The 19,368-nt window shown below is 37.9% G+C and overlaps 1 protein-coding gene across 2 annotated transcripts in view; it reads left to right on the top strand.

Moving 5' to 3' along the window:
- Positions 1–19,368, top strand: part of CEMIP2 (cell migration inducing hyaluronidase 2) — a gene marked incomplete at both ends in the record, with an annotated part of 62,819 nt that overhangs the window by 15,298 nt on the left and 28,153 nt on the right. For both annotated transcript variants that reach the window (XM_079706971.1, XM_079706970.1), the window contains 6 exons: positions 1,101–1,270; positions 2,342–2,551; positions 2,861–3,066; positions 3,207–3,276; positions 6,864–6,992; positions 9,434–9,522. In XM_079706971.1, the coding sequence (XP_079563097.1) occupies positions 1,101–1,270; positions 2,342–2,551; positions 2,861–3,066; positions 3,207–3,276; positions 6,864–6,992; positions 9,434–9,522 (874 nt within the window). The remainder of the gene's footprint in view (positions 1–1,100; positions 1,271–2,341; positions 2,552–2,860; positions 3,067–3,206; positions 3,277–6,863; positions 6,993–9,433; positions 9,523–19,368) is intronic.

The raw sequence follows: 19,368 nt of genomic DNA, 5'->3' as shown, positions 1-19,368 counted from the left end.
ACTGACATTTACCAGGTACTTATTTTGAGCCTGGTAATAGGCAAAGCTTCTTCCTTCATTGCCTCAATTATGGGATTCATTGTGCATTTCACTCATTATATTTCCTTGCTTCTGTAATAAAAATTATACATTTATGATACAAAACAAAATAAAAACAAAACAAAATAATTTATAGTAACTATTTAATAAGTACTCAATGGGTAATTTAGAGCTTTGAAGGTCAAAGGAAAATTTTTTGCTTTAGAAAAAAATGGAACTGGCCCACTTAGCAGTTTTTTCTTGTTTCATTCAGTGTTGTACTTTTCTTGACAATACAGGGCATAAGCAGAAAACAAAAAGCTAAAAAACCATGATACGATCTGGCATTAATTTCATTTGGAAATTCCCACTCTTGTTAACAAGTCTACATGATAATGAGTCTCCATAATCTCAACTCCTTGATTTATTTGTATTTTTCCTTCCTGAGTTTATATAGTAAAGATCAGATAAAAGCTCATTATAAAAAGTGTTTCTAAGCTTCCAATAAAGGTGGGAATTTAAAAGTGCATAATAATATTACATTAAGAAGTGGGAAAGGAAAGATGGTTATTTCTGTACTGTTAATGTCCAAATGCAGATTACTTTAGCTTTGAAGTAGAAGCAAAAACAACTTGACACTCTGTTATCAACATGTACAAAACCATTCGTTTTCCTAGATCCAACATGCATCTGGGTCTTCATGTGTCCTCAAGGGAGTAGAACAAGAGCACATGGACAGGAAGCAGAGAGAGAGAGAGAGAGACAGTATGGATTCTTAGTTAGATTCTGGATTGTTATTGCTGTTCAAGAGAGGACTGAATTATTCAGGGAGGAGTAAACTCTCTGTGTGTGGGTTTGATAGTTGGTAGTGAGGGTTAAGGCGTTAAGTGGGGGATTAGACTAGATAATCCTTAAAATCTTTACTTCCTGGGATTCTGTGGTTCTGAGGTATTGAAGAATGGAAGAAAACAATAAATTTTAATAATGTCTTGGAGTTACAGAATAAAGAGGACTATCTTTTTGACATAAGTTTTATGTTTTCATTGCTCTAATGTTATTTTTGCTTTGCTCTCATCAACCAGAAACGCCTCAGTTCCTGCACATGGGTGAGATTATAGATGGTGTAGACATGAGAGCTGAGGTTGGAATTCTTACCCAGAATATTGTAATCCGAGGAGAAATGGAAGACTCATGCTACGCTGAAAACCAGTGCCAATTCTTTGATTATGATACCTTTGGGGGACATGTCATGGTAGGCAAAAGGATTTAATGAACTCTTTGAAACCCTGGCTGCTAAGTGCATGTTGAAAAAACTTTCAAGTTTCGGAATGAGATCTTTATGGCTATTGAAATCATATTTTATTTCTTTATCCAATAACAATGAGATTTTAGATGATTAAAAGATAAGGTTATATCTTTATTTAGTTGATCTGGACCTATAGTTAAACCATTTAAGAATTGTCCTATGAAGGATTAAATCAATTTACATTGGGAAGTACCAATTATACAGACAAAGAAACAATCTCAGTATCATGCATGCAATCTCTGAAAGAATCAGTTGTTTTTTTTAAAAAACATATTATGAAACGGTAAGCAGTACACATTCAAAATATGTTTCTGTAAAGATATTTTTTGTATGTAGATTTTTATTCTGTAAAAGTACTGAACACTTACTGTGTGCTAAGCATTGCTCTATGTACTAATGTATTGGACTTCTGGGCTGCATTTTGGCTACATGTGTCTTAAAATCAGTTTTTGTGCATTGAGTAGGCTATTATTGTTGGCTACATTTCTATTGCACTGATTTCTAAAATGTTGGTTGGTGTCATTTCTTTGTTTTTAGTAGTGTGATAAAAAATCCAGTGTTTGTGAATATTGAGATCGCTCAAGTGGTGGATCAACAGAGGCGTTTTTAAAAAGGACTCAAGTAAACAACAGTATGTGCTAACTAAAACGTTGAGGGAGGATTTAGAAATAATTATTTATCAAACTCTGGTGGAGATTATAGAAATGAAAGAAGAAGACAAGACTGCAAATGGCCAAAATATTTGAACAAACCCAAACATATATACAGAAACCATTTCTGTAATTTTCCTTGTTACATTTCCTTTATTCCTAATGAGAGGCTATTTTTATTGCTCTTTAAAGCATTCACTTATGTAAAGAAGCATTTGCTAAATTATGATCCAGAAAAAGCCTAGTCTAGTCTGCTTCAGATATTTTCTATTAAAACAATATTTTTTGCTACTTTGCTATTCTGAGCTACTTTGCTGAAGGTACTTTGCTTACGTATTAGTTTGATTTTGGTTATCTTGTCTTACAGATAAAGAAAAATTTTACTTCAGTCCATCTTTCTCATGTGGAATTGAAGCACATGGGTCAGCAGCACGTGGGACGGTATCCTGTTCATTTTCACCTGTGTGGAGACGTGGATTATAAAGGAGGGTACAGACATGCAACATTTGTGGACGGCCTATCTATTCATCACAGCTTCTCAAGGTGCATCACTGTGCATGGGACAAATGGCTTGCTGGTAAGTAGCCTCACATTATGTTGATGCATATTATGGAAACAGTTAACTCTCCTTTATTCTCATGACTTCTCAATTTTATATAAGTAAGCTGTTATACCACGTCTTACTCTATCCTGCTTTACTGAGAGTTTTGCTGTTTTTCTCTGTTCTTTTAAGAGATCAGTGAACCCTGACATTTGACTTTGCCCCATCAGCTAAGATGAAAACTTCTTTTTGCTTTTGTACTGAGCATGCCTCATGAATAGCACTTGTCACTTAAACCGCAGTCAATCTTGTTACCAATGATATCATACACTTGTATTTCTGCAGATAAAAGACACCATCGGATTTGACACACTAGGTCATTGTTTCTTTTTGGAAGATGGTATTGAACAGAGAAACACTTTGTTCCACAATCTGGGACTCCTCACCAAACCAGGCACCCTACTTCCCACCGATAGGAATAACTCCATGTGTACCACCATGCGGGAAAAAGTGTTTGGAAATTACATCCCCGTGCCTGCCACTGACTGTATGTGAGTAATTGGCAGAGTGAAAAACTCACTTGTGATGGTCAAGGGCTGTTGGCTTTTGGGGAAGATGTTTTGGGGGAGGTTTTTAATAGGTGGGATTTTTCCTGATGAATGTTTAAATCACCTTAAACAATGCCTTTCAGGGCTGTTTCAACTTTCTGGATTGCTCATCCCAACAATAATCTGATTAATAATGCAGCTGCAGGCTCACAGGTAAATAATATTAAAGTGCTTCAGTTTTTTTGTATTTAAGTTTGTAAGTATTCTGGTTTATATATATATGCAGTGTAGTTTGTGGTAATCTAACTCAAGCACCTTGCTTTCTGGTACAGCTTATTTCACTGAGAGCAGGCTATAGTTGAGTTGGTTCTTCTATTTCTTCTAAATCATTTGTGCCAGTTAGTGTTTATGAGTGTAGTAAGACAGGCGCTAAATGCCAGAAAAGAGGTGGACTCATATCTAGAGTTATCATGCCATCTCCAGAGTGTATTTTTAGTGTATTATGTACGGTCTTTCTGGCTTCCCTATTTCAGTCATATGTTAATGAGCAAAGAAAGCCTTATGAGAGTGGATTATTCTGTAGAATATTATGACAATGGTCATTCTGGTCAAAGGGGCACATCCTTTTGTTAAATACAGGGATTGTATACACTTAGGGATTTCATCTGCTTGGTAAAGCAAGGACTCAGTTGTGTGCCTTAAATTGTTTCACATACACATACACAGGGATAACTTAAGAGAATAAATGAATTGTTTTTGGATGACAGAAATGTCTCCTGGATAAGCTTGGAGAAATTTACATTTGTAATTGTGTGTTTTTAGAGCTGCTAATTTATAACATAAAAATGAATCTTTAAGACATGATACTATTATATCTGTGCTGAAAACTATAGCACAGAAATATGAGCTTTGCAGCAAAACCTGAATATTCATATATATACATCATGGCTATTAACATTTTAAAAAGGAAAGAAATACCTAGCATTGTTTTCCAGGATGAAATAAAAAATTAGTTGAAGGGAGTATTTCTTCAAGATAACCAGAAAACAGGTATCACTGGGTGATGGTGGAACTCACATCTGTGATTTTTCTTAAAAACATAAAACATAAAATTCTTATTTGACAGAGCAGAGACCTGGACATTCAATCATTTCAGGCTTCTATTCATTCATTTTTCATCAAATATTTGTTGAGCCCATATGGGATTTGTGTTGAGAGTTTCTGATTGGAAGATGAGATTTTGGGTAAAGGTGACCAAGGGTTTGATGTGCAGTCTTACCCCAGGATCATCTTCTGATCTGTTACATTACAAATCAACAGTCAGAGCAGAGCTTCCTTTCAGCTGTTTTCAGAAGTCATGGGTTGAAGATCAAAGCAAATTGCAAAAAGTCCATGAAAAATGTAAGGTGAGGTTGCCAGACATCCTTACTAGGCCTCATGTGAGAAGAGAAGAAAGCAGGTCTCTATCTTTTCCATCTCCCGTATGTTCTTCGTCCTTTTCATTCTGTGAGTTCTTTTTTTCTCTCTAGAAAAATTGTTCCGGTAAAGCTCATGTTTTGGCAAGGGTTTTCTTCCCAAAGTAAATCAAACCCTTTCTTCTTGGTACCTTTCCACTGCCTTTTACAAAGCTCCCTTTACCTGTTTTGACACCACAGAGTTTTAACAGGAAACAGCTGCTACCTCCTTTTCCCCCTTTTTCTATCCCCCAACCTGAAACTCCATTGCATCCTGGGAGGGTTTACTCTGCCCTCAGTTTATAGGGCTATGGTATGGAGCCTTCTTCACAGCCCTCCAAGTCTGTTTTGTGCCCAAAAGAATAGAGGTGGCAAACACATTTTTCAGAGTAGTTTGTTTTACTAAGACCCATCTGTAAAGTTTTATCATGGAAAAATGCCACATATTGCATTCGTTTTGGTGATATGTTTTCCACAATTCATCTCTCTATGCTCCTAAAGGACTTCGTTACAACTAATATAGTACTTATTACATATATTATATTTTAGTTCTCTCTGTATTTCCCATTAAAGTATGAATTCTTTGAGACCTGGCACTAAATAAATATTTGCTAAATTTGAATTGATACCATACTTTTGGACTATATATTTGAGTTTTAACAATCTGTTTAATCAAAGTTCCTTAATGTGAAGTTGTCCTTCACATTGGGCTGATTTTTAATTAAATTGTAAAATAAAAAATTATCACAGAGATTAAGAACATTTCATTTTGATTTTTATATCTCATTTTGTTTTTTATTTTATTTTATTTTTGCGGTATGCGGGCCTCTCACTGTTGTGGCCTCTCCCGTTGCGGAGCACAGGCTCCGGACGCGTGGGCTCAGTGGCCATGGCTCACGGGCCCAGCCGCTCCGCGGCATGTGGGATCTTCCCGGACCGGGGCACGAACCCGTGTCCCCTGCATCGGCAGGCAGACTCTCAACCACTGCGCCACCAGGGAAGCCCTATATCTCATTTTGAGTGTCAGAAATTTTCACACTGTTCTGCTGCTTTGGTTATGGTAAGTAACACTGAAGTTGAACAGACAGGACCCAGCCTGAGACAGCATCCTGATTCATGTGTGTGGTGGTTTTTTCTGTTTGGCAAAAATTTGCCTCGGGACAAGAAGGGCACTGGAGTTGTTTGAAAGAAGTCAGTGATCTCTGCATGTTGGTGGATAGTTGTTTAATAGGCATGACTCATCTATTGATCAGGTTTGGAGGTAAACAGAAAAAAACCCATATTGCTAAAAGGCTGTGCTGTCCTGGTCACATGGAAGGGAAGGGAGGATTGTTTGGTTCTAGTTCTGTATGACTCTTTTTTTTTTTTCCCCAGCTGTTATTTAATACTTTGATTTTAAAAAATTTTTTATTGGAGTATAGTTGATTTACAATGTTTTGTTAATTTCAGGTGAATCAGTTATACATGTACATATAACCACTCTTTTTTTTTTTAGATTCTTTTCCCATATAGGCCATTACAGAGAACTGAGTAGAGTTCCCTGTGCTATACAGCAGGTTCTTATTTGTTATCTATTTTACATATAGTAGTGTGTATGTATCAGTCCCAATCTCCCAGTTTATCCCTCCCTCCCACTCCACCCCCCACTATCCCCTGGTAACCAAAAGTTTCTTTTCTATTGGATTGGCCAAATGAACTTTTTGGCCAACCAAATACATCCGTGACTCTACTTCAGTTTTGTAAATAACTTCATTTGTACCCTTTATTTTAGGTTCCACATATAAGTGATATCATATGATAAGTAAGTAAGTCTGTGTCTGACTTACTTCACTCAGTATAACAAACTCTAAGTCCAGCCATCTTGCTACAAATGGCATTATTTTGTTCTTTTTCATTGCTGAGTAATATTCCATTGTGTGTGTGTATGTGTGTGTGTGTGTATATATATATACACACACACACATACACATACACACCACATCTTCTTTATTCATTCCTCTGTTGATGGACATTTAGGTTGCTTCCATGTCCTGGCTGCATGAGTTTTTAAAGTAGATAATGATGGGAAAGTTACTTCGAAAATAAATTTTGGTATCAACCAATTCTATCTTTCGTCCCATCTTACAAGCAAAATTAAATATGCTTTTTTCTTAAAGCCTGATATACTGCTTTGAGGGTGCTAGATGAGTGCACAACTCTTTAGAGTCAATTCTGAACCTGAACCAATGAATAATTAGTGTTAAAAAGATGAAACTTGTTTGTGAAGTGCTTAGGTTATGTGAGAGCATTTCATAGAGTGGCTTTATAAAAGGAGGCTTTTTAATAATCTTGCCCTTTTAATTATAGGATGCTGGAATATGGTATTTATTCCACAAGGAGCCTACGGGGGAATCCAGTGGATTGCAGCTCTTAGCAAAACCAGAACTCACTCCATTGGGAATATTTTATAACAACAGGGTCCATTCAAGTTTTAAGGTAGGTTCCTAAATTTTAACAATCAGTACATACGATTTGCAGGGTAAAGGATGGGCTACTGTGATTACAACTGAGAAATGTTAATATTAGGTAGAACTTGTCATCAGAGAAAGTAATTTGTGATTAAATAAGCAGACTCCTAACCTTGCCACATTCAGGATGTATAGACAGTTTTCTGTTTATACACACATAGGAATATATGCTATGGCACACATGTACCTGCAATCTGAATAATTATAATAATGGACTTGACCTATGAATCCTCATCCTCTTCCTTCCCTCCCCTTGCCTTCTTTCCAATCTTTAATATCATTACATGTTTCTAAGGATGTACACATTAGTGTATTATCTGCTTCTGGAGCTTAAAAAGTGTATTTTCTCTCTTCTCTCAGTGCTAATAGGGTGTCCTATTGGACATTTAATACTAGTTATGTAAATAGTGAAATATTGTTTAAGAATATTTGACCTAATTTAAAATGATGTATATGATTGATTTCGAATGATTTCGTCAAGGAGACGAAAGGCCATTCAAGTACTCTAACTTTCATGATATTTGGCACTTGTCCCCACCTCCCTGGTGATAAATGCATCTGGTTCATTTTATGCTCGCAAGGCATCTTGATATTTTCATCATGTGATACAATGCCCAGATTCTTTACTCTGATGTGCCCATCAAAGTTGAATTAATACTTTCCATTTATGATACTCAGAGGATCCTTTAAAAACCTAAGTGTGATATAATTTGAAGAGCTTAGAATCACTTGACGAAGACTTGAGAGAGGAAAAAGCTTAGAAAGAATTGTGGTTTTTCTGAACTGAATAGTTGATTAAGGCTAGTAATTGTTGAAAGCAGCACTTCAAAGCAGAAATCCTGAAAATTTTCTAATTATAAGTGGTATTACAAAAAACACCTTATTCTAATTAATTTTTTAAATATCATATACCATGAGGACATGTAGTAATCTACTGTATCAATTTAAAATAAAAAGTATTAGATCTAAATAATGAGTGGATTATTAGGTTCTAACTTGTTAAATTTGGGACTGACTATCCAGAGTGATATCAGACATCCAGCCTGCCTGGATGTCTCAGGGACACATAAATAAAATGTGTTCAATAGGAAAATCCTTATTTTTGTCCCCAGACCCATTTCTGTATCTGTTTCAGTGAATGAAACCATTAGCCACTTAATTGCCCAGACTAGAGATATATGAACCTTTATTGTTTGTTTCCTTTCCCTTATCCTTAGACATTTTATTAATTACTAAATGGTATCAATTCTACCTAGTAAAGAATTCTCACTCTATTTTACCTGTTACTACCGTCACAAGTCTAGATCGCCTTTATTTCTCTTCTGGATTACTGTAGTCAGCTCCTATTTTTTCTCTTATCTCTCTTTTTGCCCCTTTCTAATTCATTATCCGTCTTGTAGCCACAGTATTCTTTCTTAAAATGCACTTGATTGCATTGCCTTTATTAAACGTCCCACTGTCTTGATTCTTTAGCGTATCAACTCTGCACCATCTGGCATTTGCTTCTCTTTAGTCTTCTTCCTTACCTTTCCTCCCTCCATACATTTCCTGTTAGTCCAGCTAAGATATTTTTCCCTCAGATGTGCCATGCTTTCTCTCATCCCCAGACATTTTGTACAAATGATTCCCTTGAGTACTTTCCTCTGGGTTCTTCAGCTGTTTCCCACCCACTCCCTGCCCTTCATCCCTGACCTGTTCTGTGTGGTTAGTTCCTTCAAGTTTCAGCTTTAGGATGTCACTTCTTTTTGGAGGCATTCCCTGAATTCTCTCTCTCTTACCTTCACAAAAGGTCTTATCTTGGTGCTTTTCTTTTTTTTTTTTTGCGGTACGCGGGCCTCTCACTGTTGTGGTCTCTCCCGTTGTGGAGCACAGGCTCCGGAAGCGCAGGCTCAGCAGCCATGGCTCACTGGCCTAGCCGCTCCACGGCATGTGGGATCTCCCCAGACCCGGGCACGAACCCGTGTCCGCTGCATCGGCAGGCGGACTCTCAACCACTGCGCCACCAGGGAAGCCCTTGGTGCTTTTCTTATGTGCTGCCAGAGCGTCATCTACTTCCTTTGTTATATGCTTATCATATTGGATGGTAATTGTTTATTTAATTGCATGTCTTCCTGCTAGTTTATGTGTCAGTAACAGCAAAGACCATAGTTTTCTGGTTGATGTATAATGCTTGGTGCCTACCCTAAGGTGGGCACTAAATAAATGTTTGCTGAATGACCAAATGAGTAAAAGTATTAAAAAAATACAGTAAAGTAACTCTTTTTGTAATACCTTTGCTTTGCTGTTTATTCCCTTCTCCCTCCTTTTTTGGTAGATGTGATAAGCTAAAACTTATTTCATGAATCGTTTTATATATATAGTTATAACTTGGGATTCATATTCATTTCAGTCCATTATTATATTTTCCAGGCTGGCTTATTTATTGACAAAGGTGTCAAAACAACCAATGCTAGTGCTGCTGACCCAAGGGAGTACCTCTGTTTGGATAACAGTGCAAGGTAGAACTGGTCCTTTTCAATCACACTCAAGCCATATCTTGCCAAAGTAAAACTTTCTGAGTTAAGCTGTTGTGCTCTTTCTCCAGTAACATATTTAAACTGAAGTTTTCAGGGTTTGTAGGAGGGTTTTGGAAAAACATTTATTTTACTGTTCTAGGTCCTGTGGCTGGGCTTTTCATCTTATTGAGATGCCAAAGAAATTGATGCTTTTTCTCTTTTTGACAGTTGTAAATTGATGTTAGAGAGAGTTGCAGAAAGAGAAAGAAAAAGAAGAGAGATATGTTGAAAAAGGGTTCAAAATTTGGCCAAAAGTAGAATATGATTCATTGAAGAACAAGTTAAGCTAAGATGTTTTAATATAATCCCTGAAAACCAAGGCATATATAATTTATTGTTAGTGGTCAAAGTGGAATGTTGCGTTAAATCTATTTCGAAGGGAAAAGTCTCAAACTTGATGATTAAGCTAGTTCTGGTTCAGTTGTTCGTAGTCTCAGATTCATATCATAGCTGGGCTATGTGTTACTCTCTTTTACAACCACAAAATGTGGTTAGGATATGGATCAGCATTTCAACAAAGTTTTTTTTTTACATGCTGTATATGAGCCAAAATAAATAAAATGTCTCCAATGGAAACAAAATTTTCTGGAAAAAATGGCAACTTAAGGTCATATTCAGTAGAAGCTGTGTACATGTTATTTTTCTATACTTCGAGTTGATTGACCAACTAAAGGATCTGAAAGGGTGCTAGATTTAATAGGCTCTGTTGACAGTTATTTAAGAAAAGGATGACAGGCGCTATTGTTCACAAGGGAATAAAGTAGGAGTCACACTGGAGGTTGGTAAAGCAGAATCCTTGTGACACAGTAATAAAGGTCAGGAGAAAACTGGGCAAATAAGTTGGTAAAATTAATCATTGTTAAAGGTCAAGTTGAGCCTGAAATATATTAAAGCAATGATCAGAAAACATTTGAGAAGTGGAGAAATTGTGGGCATTGTTTAAATAAAACACAAGGAAGGTACTGGACACCTAATAGCTAAGCAAGATATGACATGGAAAAAGAGGAGATAAACTTGAGATGAAAAAGGAGCATACAGATGACAACAAATTATGAACCAAAAAGAGAATATTAACTGACAAAACAAAGAAATCTTTGCTAGAAGATTGCTTCTGCTTTTTTAAAAGAGTTTGTTATTACTGGTAGAACTAATAATGTGTACTTTGCTAAGTTAGTGTTAACAGAAAAATCTTTATACACAGCACAATTGACTCTCTTATCTGCCTTAAAAAATTACATGTGTGTGTATAAATGGATGGATGAGAAAATATATTTCAGAATCTCTTGATATTTTCATTATACTTGACAATAAAACAACTTGTTCATAGTGGCCTAAGAAGTTCTTTACCGTGTGTGAGATTATGATAATGGTATTCTTTCCTCTGCTCTCTATTACTTTTATTACTAGTTTATAAGTACATACATATTGGTAAGGAATTAGACTCCATTTGGAAGTTGTTATTGAAAAGAACTGATTATAGGAGAGGAGTAACAAGACATTTGGGAGCTAGTATATACATTTAATTTTGCATAAACTAATGTATAAGATATGCCCTCATGCATTCATGCAGTTCAGACATGAGTAAAAATGATAAAACTCAAACACAAATGAGTAATAAGCCAGCCCATGAATTAAACATCAGACTCATGGGATCCAGAAGATATTTAGTCTGTTCATCAAAGGGGAAGTTGACCTAATAGTTAATCAGATGAGCCTTTCCTTGTGTCTTCAAGATATGAGATTACAGGAATCCAGAGATGGGATATTTTAAATCCAGAAAGCTCCCAGTTTAAGATTGGGAAATTTCATCTAAAAGGGTAAAAGAGCATGAGAACCAACTAGTGCATTTAAAGCAGAGGACAGTTAAGGGAGAGTTGGGAAGTGTGCTGAAGGCTTATACATGAAGGTGATAGAAAATTAACTGCATTTTCTACATACCAAGTGGGAAAGAGGATGAAAAATATAGGTTATCCAAGCAAGTGGTCAGTGATTTATATGGATAGAAATTTCAGAAAAAATGAGACGGCTACAGCAGAAAATCAGATGTTGCTTTACTGTATTTTTTTTTCTTTTTGGCTTTCTTTTAGAACACTGTGTAGTTTCCTTACCAGAACTCTTCCATCTGCTTGATATTATGTGATGACTGCAAAGCTGTTTGGCAGCAACTACAATGCCAGAAGAGTGGGTGATGGCTCAGAGTCAGACTTTTTTACCCCTTAGGTCAGAGCCATTTAGTGCAAGGGCTTATGTACACAATCTAAGGGTGGATGTAGTGCTTTCTAGATTGGTCTCCTTACCATCCGTTCTCCATTATCCTTTCACCAAGTAGCAGCTAGTGACCAGTTAAAAAGTGAAATCCGGTTATATCACTGCCCTGACTCCATGTTTCTGATGACTTTCCATCACACTTATTTATTTATCCACCTGCTTTATTGAGGTATGATTGACATGTAAAAAGTCGTGCATATATAATGTATAGAACTCGGTAAGTTTGGAGATAAGTACACACCCATGAACTATCAAGGGCATAGACTTATCCATCACCTGCCAAAGTTTCCTTCTACCTCCTTTATGGTCATTATTTTTTTAATTAAAAAAAATTAAATTTTTTTGGAAAGATCACTTACCTGAAGATCTACTCTCTTAGCCAATTTTAAATATACAATACAGTATTTTTAGCTATAGGCACTCTGCTGTAGAGTAGATCTCTAGAATTTATTTATCTTACATAACTAAAGCTTTTGTGCCCTTTGACTGTTACTTCCCCATTTCCTCCTCCCTCCAGCCCCTGGCAACCACCATTCTACTTTTACCTTTGCATTTAGAATAAAGAACCACACCCTTGCCTGGCACATGCCTTCCTGTCTATCCTCTCCCTCTTGGTTCTTACTTACCAGGCAATCTGCTTATTGGTCCTTGAATATGCCAAGCTCACTCATGCTTAAGGGCCTTTGCACTTGCTGTTTTCTGGGCATAGCTGCTTCTCAAATCATACATATTTGATGTGCACCTACCATGTGCCAGCAACTTTCATAGTGACATTTGTACAAATGATGTTTCTTTAACGTATGATTGAAAATCTCAACCTGCTGAATTGGTTTTTGTAAAGCTGTGTAGTTTTTTTTTGTTTGTTTGTTTTGTTTTTGTTTTTTTTTTTGCGGTACGCGGGCCTCTCACTGCTGTGGCCTCTCCCGTTGCGGAGCACAGGCTCCGGACGTGCAGGCTCAGCGGCCATGGCTCACAGGCCCAGCCGCTCCGCGGCACGCGGGATCCTCCCAGACCAGGACACGAACCTGTGTCCCCTGCATCGGTGGGCGGACTCTCAACCACTGCACCACCAGGGAAGCCCAAAGCTGTGTAGTTTTTCTCTCCCCACCTGCCCAGCTTTGTAAGATTATGATGGAAATGATCTTTTTTAAAATTAGGTGGCCTTATGGAATTATTTGAGTTGTTACAGTTGACAGAGGTTTTTTTTGTTTTTTTTGGTTGGGGGACCATGCTGCATAGCATGTGGGATCTTACTTCCCCGACCAGGGATCAAACCTGTGCCCCCTGCAGTGGAAGTGCAGAGTGCTAACCACTGAACCGCCAGGGAATTCCGGTAAACAGGATTTTTGTTGTTCTTTTTTTAAGAAAAAAAAAATTTTTTGAAATTTTGAATTTTATTTATTTTTTTATACAGCAGGTTCTTATTAGTTATCCATTTTATACACATCAGTGTATACATGTCAATTCCAATCTCCCAATTCATCACACCACCCCCACCCCCCACCACTGCTTTTCCCCCTTGGTGTCCATACGTTTGTTCTCTACATCTGTGTCTCAGTTTCTACCCTGCAAACCGGTTCATCTGTACCATTTTTCTAGGTTCCACATGTATGCGTTAATATACAATATTTGTTTTTCTCTTTCTGACTCACTTCACTCTGTATGACAGTCTCTAGATGCATCCACCTCTCTACAAATGACCCAATTTCATTCCTTTTTGTGGCTGAGTAATATTCCATTGTATATATATACCACATCTTCTTTATCCATTCGTCTGTTGATGGGCTTTTAGGTTGCTTCCATGACCTGGCTATTGTAAATAGTGCTGTGATGAACATTGGGGTGCATGTGTCTTTTTGAATTATGGTTTTCTCTGGGTGTATGTCCAGTAGCGGGATTGCTGGGCCATATGGTAATTCTATTTTTAGTTTTTTAAGGAACCTCCATACTGTTCTCCATAGTGGCTGTATCAATTTACATTCCCACCAACAGTGCAAGAGGGTTCCCTTTTCTCCACACCGTCTCCAGCATTTGTTGTTTGTAGATTTTCTGATGATGCCCATTCTAACTGGTGTGAGGTGATACCTCATTGTAGTTTTCATTTGCATTTCTCTAATAGTGATGTTGAGCAGTCTTTCATGTGCTTCTTGGCCATCTGTATGTCTTCTTTGGAGAAATGTCTATTTACGTCTTCTGCCCCTTTCTTGCTTGGGTTGTTTGTTTTTTTAATATTGAGCTGTATGAGCTGTTTATATATTTTGGAGATTAATCCTTTGGAGATTCATTTGCAAATATTTTCTCCCATTCTGAAGGTTGTCTTTTCACCTTGTTTGTAGTTTCCTTTGCTTTGCAAAAGCTTTTAAGTTTCATTAGGTCCCATTTGTTTATTTTTGTTTTTATTTCCATTACTCTAGGAGGTGGATCAAAAAAGATATTGCTGTGATTTACGTCAAAGAGTGTTCTTCCTATGTTTTTCTCTAATAAGAGTTTTATAGTGTCTAGTCTTACATTTAGGTCTCTAATCCATTTTGAGTTTATTTTTGTGTATGGTGTTAGGGAGTATTCTAATTTCATTCTTTTACATGTAGCTGTCCAATTTTCCCAGAAAAGAGACTGTCTTTTCTCCATTGTATATCCTTGACTCCTTTGACATAGATTAGTTGACCATAGGTGTGTGGGTTTATCTTTGGGCTTTCTATCCTGTTCCATTGATCTGTATTTCTGTTTTTGTGCCAGTACCATATTGTCTTGATTACTGTAGCTTTGTAGTATAGTCTGAAATCGGAGAGTCTGATTCCTCCAGCTCCATTTTTTCCCCTCAAAACTGCTATGGCTGTTCGGGGTCTTTTGTGTCTCCATACAAATTTTAAGATTTTTTGTTCTAGTTCTGTAAAAAAAAATGCCATTGATGGGCTTCCCTGGTGGCTCAGTGGTTGAGAGTCCGCCTGCCGATGCAGAGGACGCGGGTTCGTGCCCCGGTCCGGAAAGATCCCACATGCCGCGGAGCAGCTGGGCCCATGATGGCTGCTGAGCCTGCGCGTCCGGAGCCTGTGCTCCGCAACGGGAGAGGCCACAACAGTGAGAGGCCCGCGTACCGCAAAAAAAAAAAAAAAAAAAAAAAAATGCCATTGATAATTTGATAGGGATTGCATTGAATCTGTAGATTGCTTTGAGTAGTATAGTCATTTTCACAATATTGATTCTTCCAATCCAAGAACATGGTATATCTCTTCATCTGTTTGTATCGTCTTTAATTTTTTTCATCAGTGACTTATAGTTTTCTGCATACAGGTCTTTTGTCTCCCTAGGTAGGTTTATTCCTCGGTATTTTATTCTTTTTGTTGCAATGGTAAATGGGAGTGTTTCCTTAATTTCTCTTTCAGATTTTTCATCATTAGTGTATAGGAAGGCAAGAGATTTCTGCATTAATTTTGTATCCTGCTACTTTACCAAATTCATTGATTAGCTCTAGTAGTTTTCTGGTAGCATCTTTAGGATTCTCTATGTATAGTATCATGTCATCTGCAAACAGTGACAGTTTTACTTCTTCTTTTCCATATTATATTCCTTTTATTTCTTTTTCTTCTCTGATTACCATGCTATTTCGAATAATAGTGGTGAGAGTGGACATCCTTGTCTTGTTCCTGATCTTAGAGGAGATGCTTTCAGTTTTTCACCATTGAGAATGATGTTTGCCGTGGGTTTGTCGTATATGGCCTTTATTAGTTGAGGTAGGTTCCCTCTATGCCCACTTTCTGGAGAATTTTTATCATAAATGGGTGCTGAATTTTGTCAAAAGCTTTTTCTGTATCTATTGAGATGATCATATGGTTTTTATTCTTCAATTTGTTAATATGGTATATCACATTGATTGATTTGCGTATATTGAAGAATCCTCGCATCCCTGGGATAAACCCCAGTTGATCATGGTGCATGATCCTTTTAATGTGTTATTGGATTCTCTTTGCTAGTATTTTGTTGACGATTTTTGCATCTATATTCATCAGTGATATTGGTCTGTCATTTTCTTTTCTTGTAGTACCTTTGTCTGGTTTTGGTATCAGGGTGATGGTGGCCTCATAGAATGAGTTTGGGAGTGTTCCTTCCTCTGCAATTTCTTGAAAGAGTTTGAGAAGAATGGGTGTTATGTCTTCTCTAAATGTTTGATAGAATTCACCTGTGAAGCCATCTGGTCCTGGACTTTTGTTTGTTGGAAGATTTTTTTTTTTGGAAGATTTTTAATCACAGTTTCAATTTCATTACTTGTGATTGGTCTGTTCATATTTTCTATTTCTTCCTGGTTCAGTCTTGGAAGGTTATACTTTTCTAAGAATTTGTCCATTTCTTCCAGGTTATCCATTTTATTGGCATAGAGTTGCTTGTAGTAGTCTCTTAGGATGCTTTGTATTTCTGTGATGTCTGTTGTAACTTCTCCTTTTTCATTTCTAAACTTTTTAACTTGAGTCCTCTCCCTCTTTTTCTTGATGAGTCTGGCTAATGGTTTATCAATTTTGTTTATCTTCTCAAAGAACCACGTTCTAGTTTTATTGATCCTTGCTATTGTTTACTTTTTTTCTATTTCATTTATTTCTGCTCTGATCTTTATGATTTCTTTCCTTCCACAAACTTTGGGTTTTGTTTGTTCTTCTCTCTCTAGTTCCTTTAGGTGTAAGGTTAGATTGTTTATTTGAGATTTTTCTTGTTTCTTGAGGTAGGCTTGTATAGCTATAAACTTCGCTCTTAGAACTGCTTTTGCTGCATCCCATAAGTTTTGGATCATCGTGTTTTCATTGTAGTTTGTCTATAGGCATTTTTTAATTTCCTCTTTGATTTCTTCAGTGATCTCTTGGTTATTTAGTAACGTATTGTTTAGCCTCCATGTGTTTGTGTTTTTTACATTTTTTTCCCTGTAATTGATTTCTAATCTCATAGTGTTGTGGTCAGAAAAGGTGCTTGATATGATTTCAGTTTTCTTAAATTTACTGAGGCTTGATTTGTGACCCAAGGTGTGATCTATCCTGGAGAATATTCCGTGTGCACTTGAGAAGAAAGTGTGATCTGTTGTTTTTGGATGGAATGTCCTATAAATATCAATTAAATCTATCTGGTCTATTGTGTCATTTAAAGCTTCTGTCTCCTTATTAATTTTCTGTTTGGATGATCCATCCATTGGTGTAAGTGAGGTGTTAATGTCCCCCACTATTATTGTGTTACTGTCGATTTCCTCTTTTATAGCTGTTAGCAGTTGCCTTATGTATTGAGGTGCTCCTATGTTGGGTGCATATATATTTATAATTGTTATATCTTCTTCTTGGATTGATCCCTTGATCATTATGTAGTGTCCTTCCTTGTCTCTTGTAACATTCTTTATTTTATTTTATTTATTTATTTTTTTTGTGGTACGCGGGCCTCTCACTGTTGTGGCCTCTCCCGTTGCGGAGCACAGGCTCCGGACGCGCAGGCTCAGCGGCCATGGCTCACGGGCCCAGCTGCTCCGTGGCATATGGGATCCTCCCGGACCGGGGCACGAACCCGTATCCCCTGCATCGGCAGGTGGACTCTCAACCACTGCGCCACCAGGGAGGCCCCAACATTCTTTATTTTAAAATCTATTTTATCTGATATGAGTATTGCTACTCCAGCTTTCTTTTGATTTCCATTTGCATGGAATATCTTCCTCCATCCCCTCACTTTCAGTCTGTATGTGACCCTAGGTCTGAAGTGGGTCTCTTGTAGACAGCATATATATGGGTCTTGTTTTTGTATCCATTCAGCGAGCCTATGTCTTTTGGTTGGAACATTTAATCCAGTCACGTTTAAGGTAATTATCGATATGTATGTTCCTATTAGCATTTTCCTAATTGTTTTGGGTTTGTTTTTGTAGGTCCTTTTCTTCTCTTGTGTTTCCCACTTAGAGAAGTTCCTTTAGCATTTGTTGTAGAGCTGGTTTGGTATTGCTGAATTCTCTTAGCTTTTGCTTGTCTGTAAAGCTTTTGATTTCTCCGTCGAATCTGAATGAGATCCTCGCCGGGTAGAGTAATCTTGGTTGTAGTTTCTTCCCTTTCATCACTTTAAATATATCATGCCACTCCCTTCTGACTTGAGACTTTCTGCTGAGAAATGAGCTGTTAACCTTATGGGAGTTCCCTTGTATGTTATTTGTTGTTTCTCCCTTGTTGCTTTCAATTATTTTTCTTTGTATTTAATTTTTGTGAATTTGATTACTATGTGTCTCAATGTGTTTGTCCTTGGGTTTATCCTGCATGGGGTTCTCTGCATTTCCTGGACTTGGGTGGCTATTTGATTTCCCATGTTAGGGAAGTTTTCAACTATAATCTCTTCAAATATTTTCTCACGTCCTTTCTCTCTGTCTTGCCCTGTTGGGACCCGTATTATGTGAATGTTGTTGCGTTTAATGTTGTCCCAGAGGTCTCTTAGGCTGTCTTCATTTCTTTTCATTCTTTTTTGTTTATTCTGTTCCGTGGCAGTGAATTCCACCATTCTGTCTTCCAGGTCACTTATGCGTTCTTCTGCCTCAGTTATTCTGCTATTGATTCCTTCTAGTGTATTTTTCATTTCAGTTATTGTATTGTTCATCTCTGTTTGTTTGTTCTTTAATTCTTCTAGGTCTTTGTTAAACATTTGTTGCATCTTCTCTATCTTTACTTCCATTCTTTTTCCAAGGTCCTGGATCATCTTCACTATCATTATTCTGAATTCTTTTTATTTTGCCTTTTTTTTTTTTTTTCCCAGTACACGAGCCTCTCACTGTTGTGACCTCTCCCGTTGTGGAGCACAGGCTCCGGATGCGCAGGCTCAGCAGCCATGGCTCCCAGGCCCAGCCACTCCGCGGCATGTGGGATCTTCCCAGACCGGGGCACGAACCCATGTCCCCTGCATCGGCAGGCGAACTCTCAACCACTGCACCACCAGGGAAGCCCTGAATTCTTTTTCTGGAAGGTTGCCTATCTCCACTTCATTTAGTTGTTTTCTGGCGTTTTATCTTGTTCCTTCATCTGGTACACAGTCCTCTGCCTTTTCATTTCGTCCCTGTTTCTGTTAATGTGGTTTTCCTTCCACAGGCTGCAGAATTATAGCTCTTCTTGCTTCTGCTATCTGCCCTCTGGTGGATGAGGCTATCTAAGAGGCTTGTGCAAGCTTCCTGATGTGAGGGACTGGTGGTGGGTAGAGCTGGGTGTTGCTCTGGTGGGCAGAGCTCAGTAAAACTTTAATGTGCTTGTCTGCTGATGGGTGGAGCTGGGTTCCCTCCCTGTTCGTTGTTTGGCCTGAGGTGACCCAACACTGAACCCTACCCGGACTTTGCTGGGGCTAATGGCAGACTCTGGGAGGGCTCACGCCAAGGAGTACCTCCCAGAACTTCTGCTGCCAGTGTCCTTGTCCCCACGGTGAGCCACAGCCACCCCCTGCCTCTGCAGGAGACCCTCCAACCCTAGCAGGTAGGTCTGGTTCAGTCTCCTATGGGGTCACTGCTCCTTCCCCTGGGTCCCGATGTGCACACTA

Source organism: Hyperoodon ampullatus (assembly GCF_949752795.1).
Source record: "Hyperoodon ampullatus genome assembly, chromosome: 6".
Taxonomy (NCBI): Eukaryota; Metazoa; Chordata; class Mammalia; order Artiodactyla; family Ziphiidae; genus Hyperoodon; species Hyperoodon ampullatus.
This window is presented reverse-complemented; position numbering and strand designations above follow the sequence as displayed.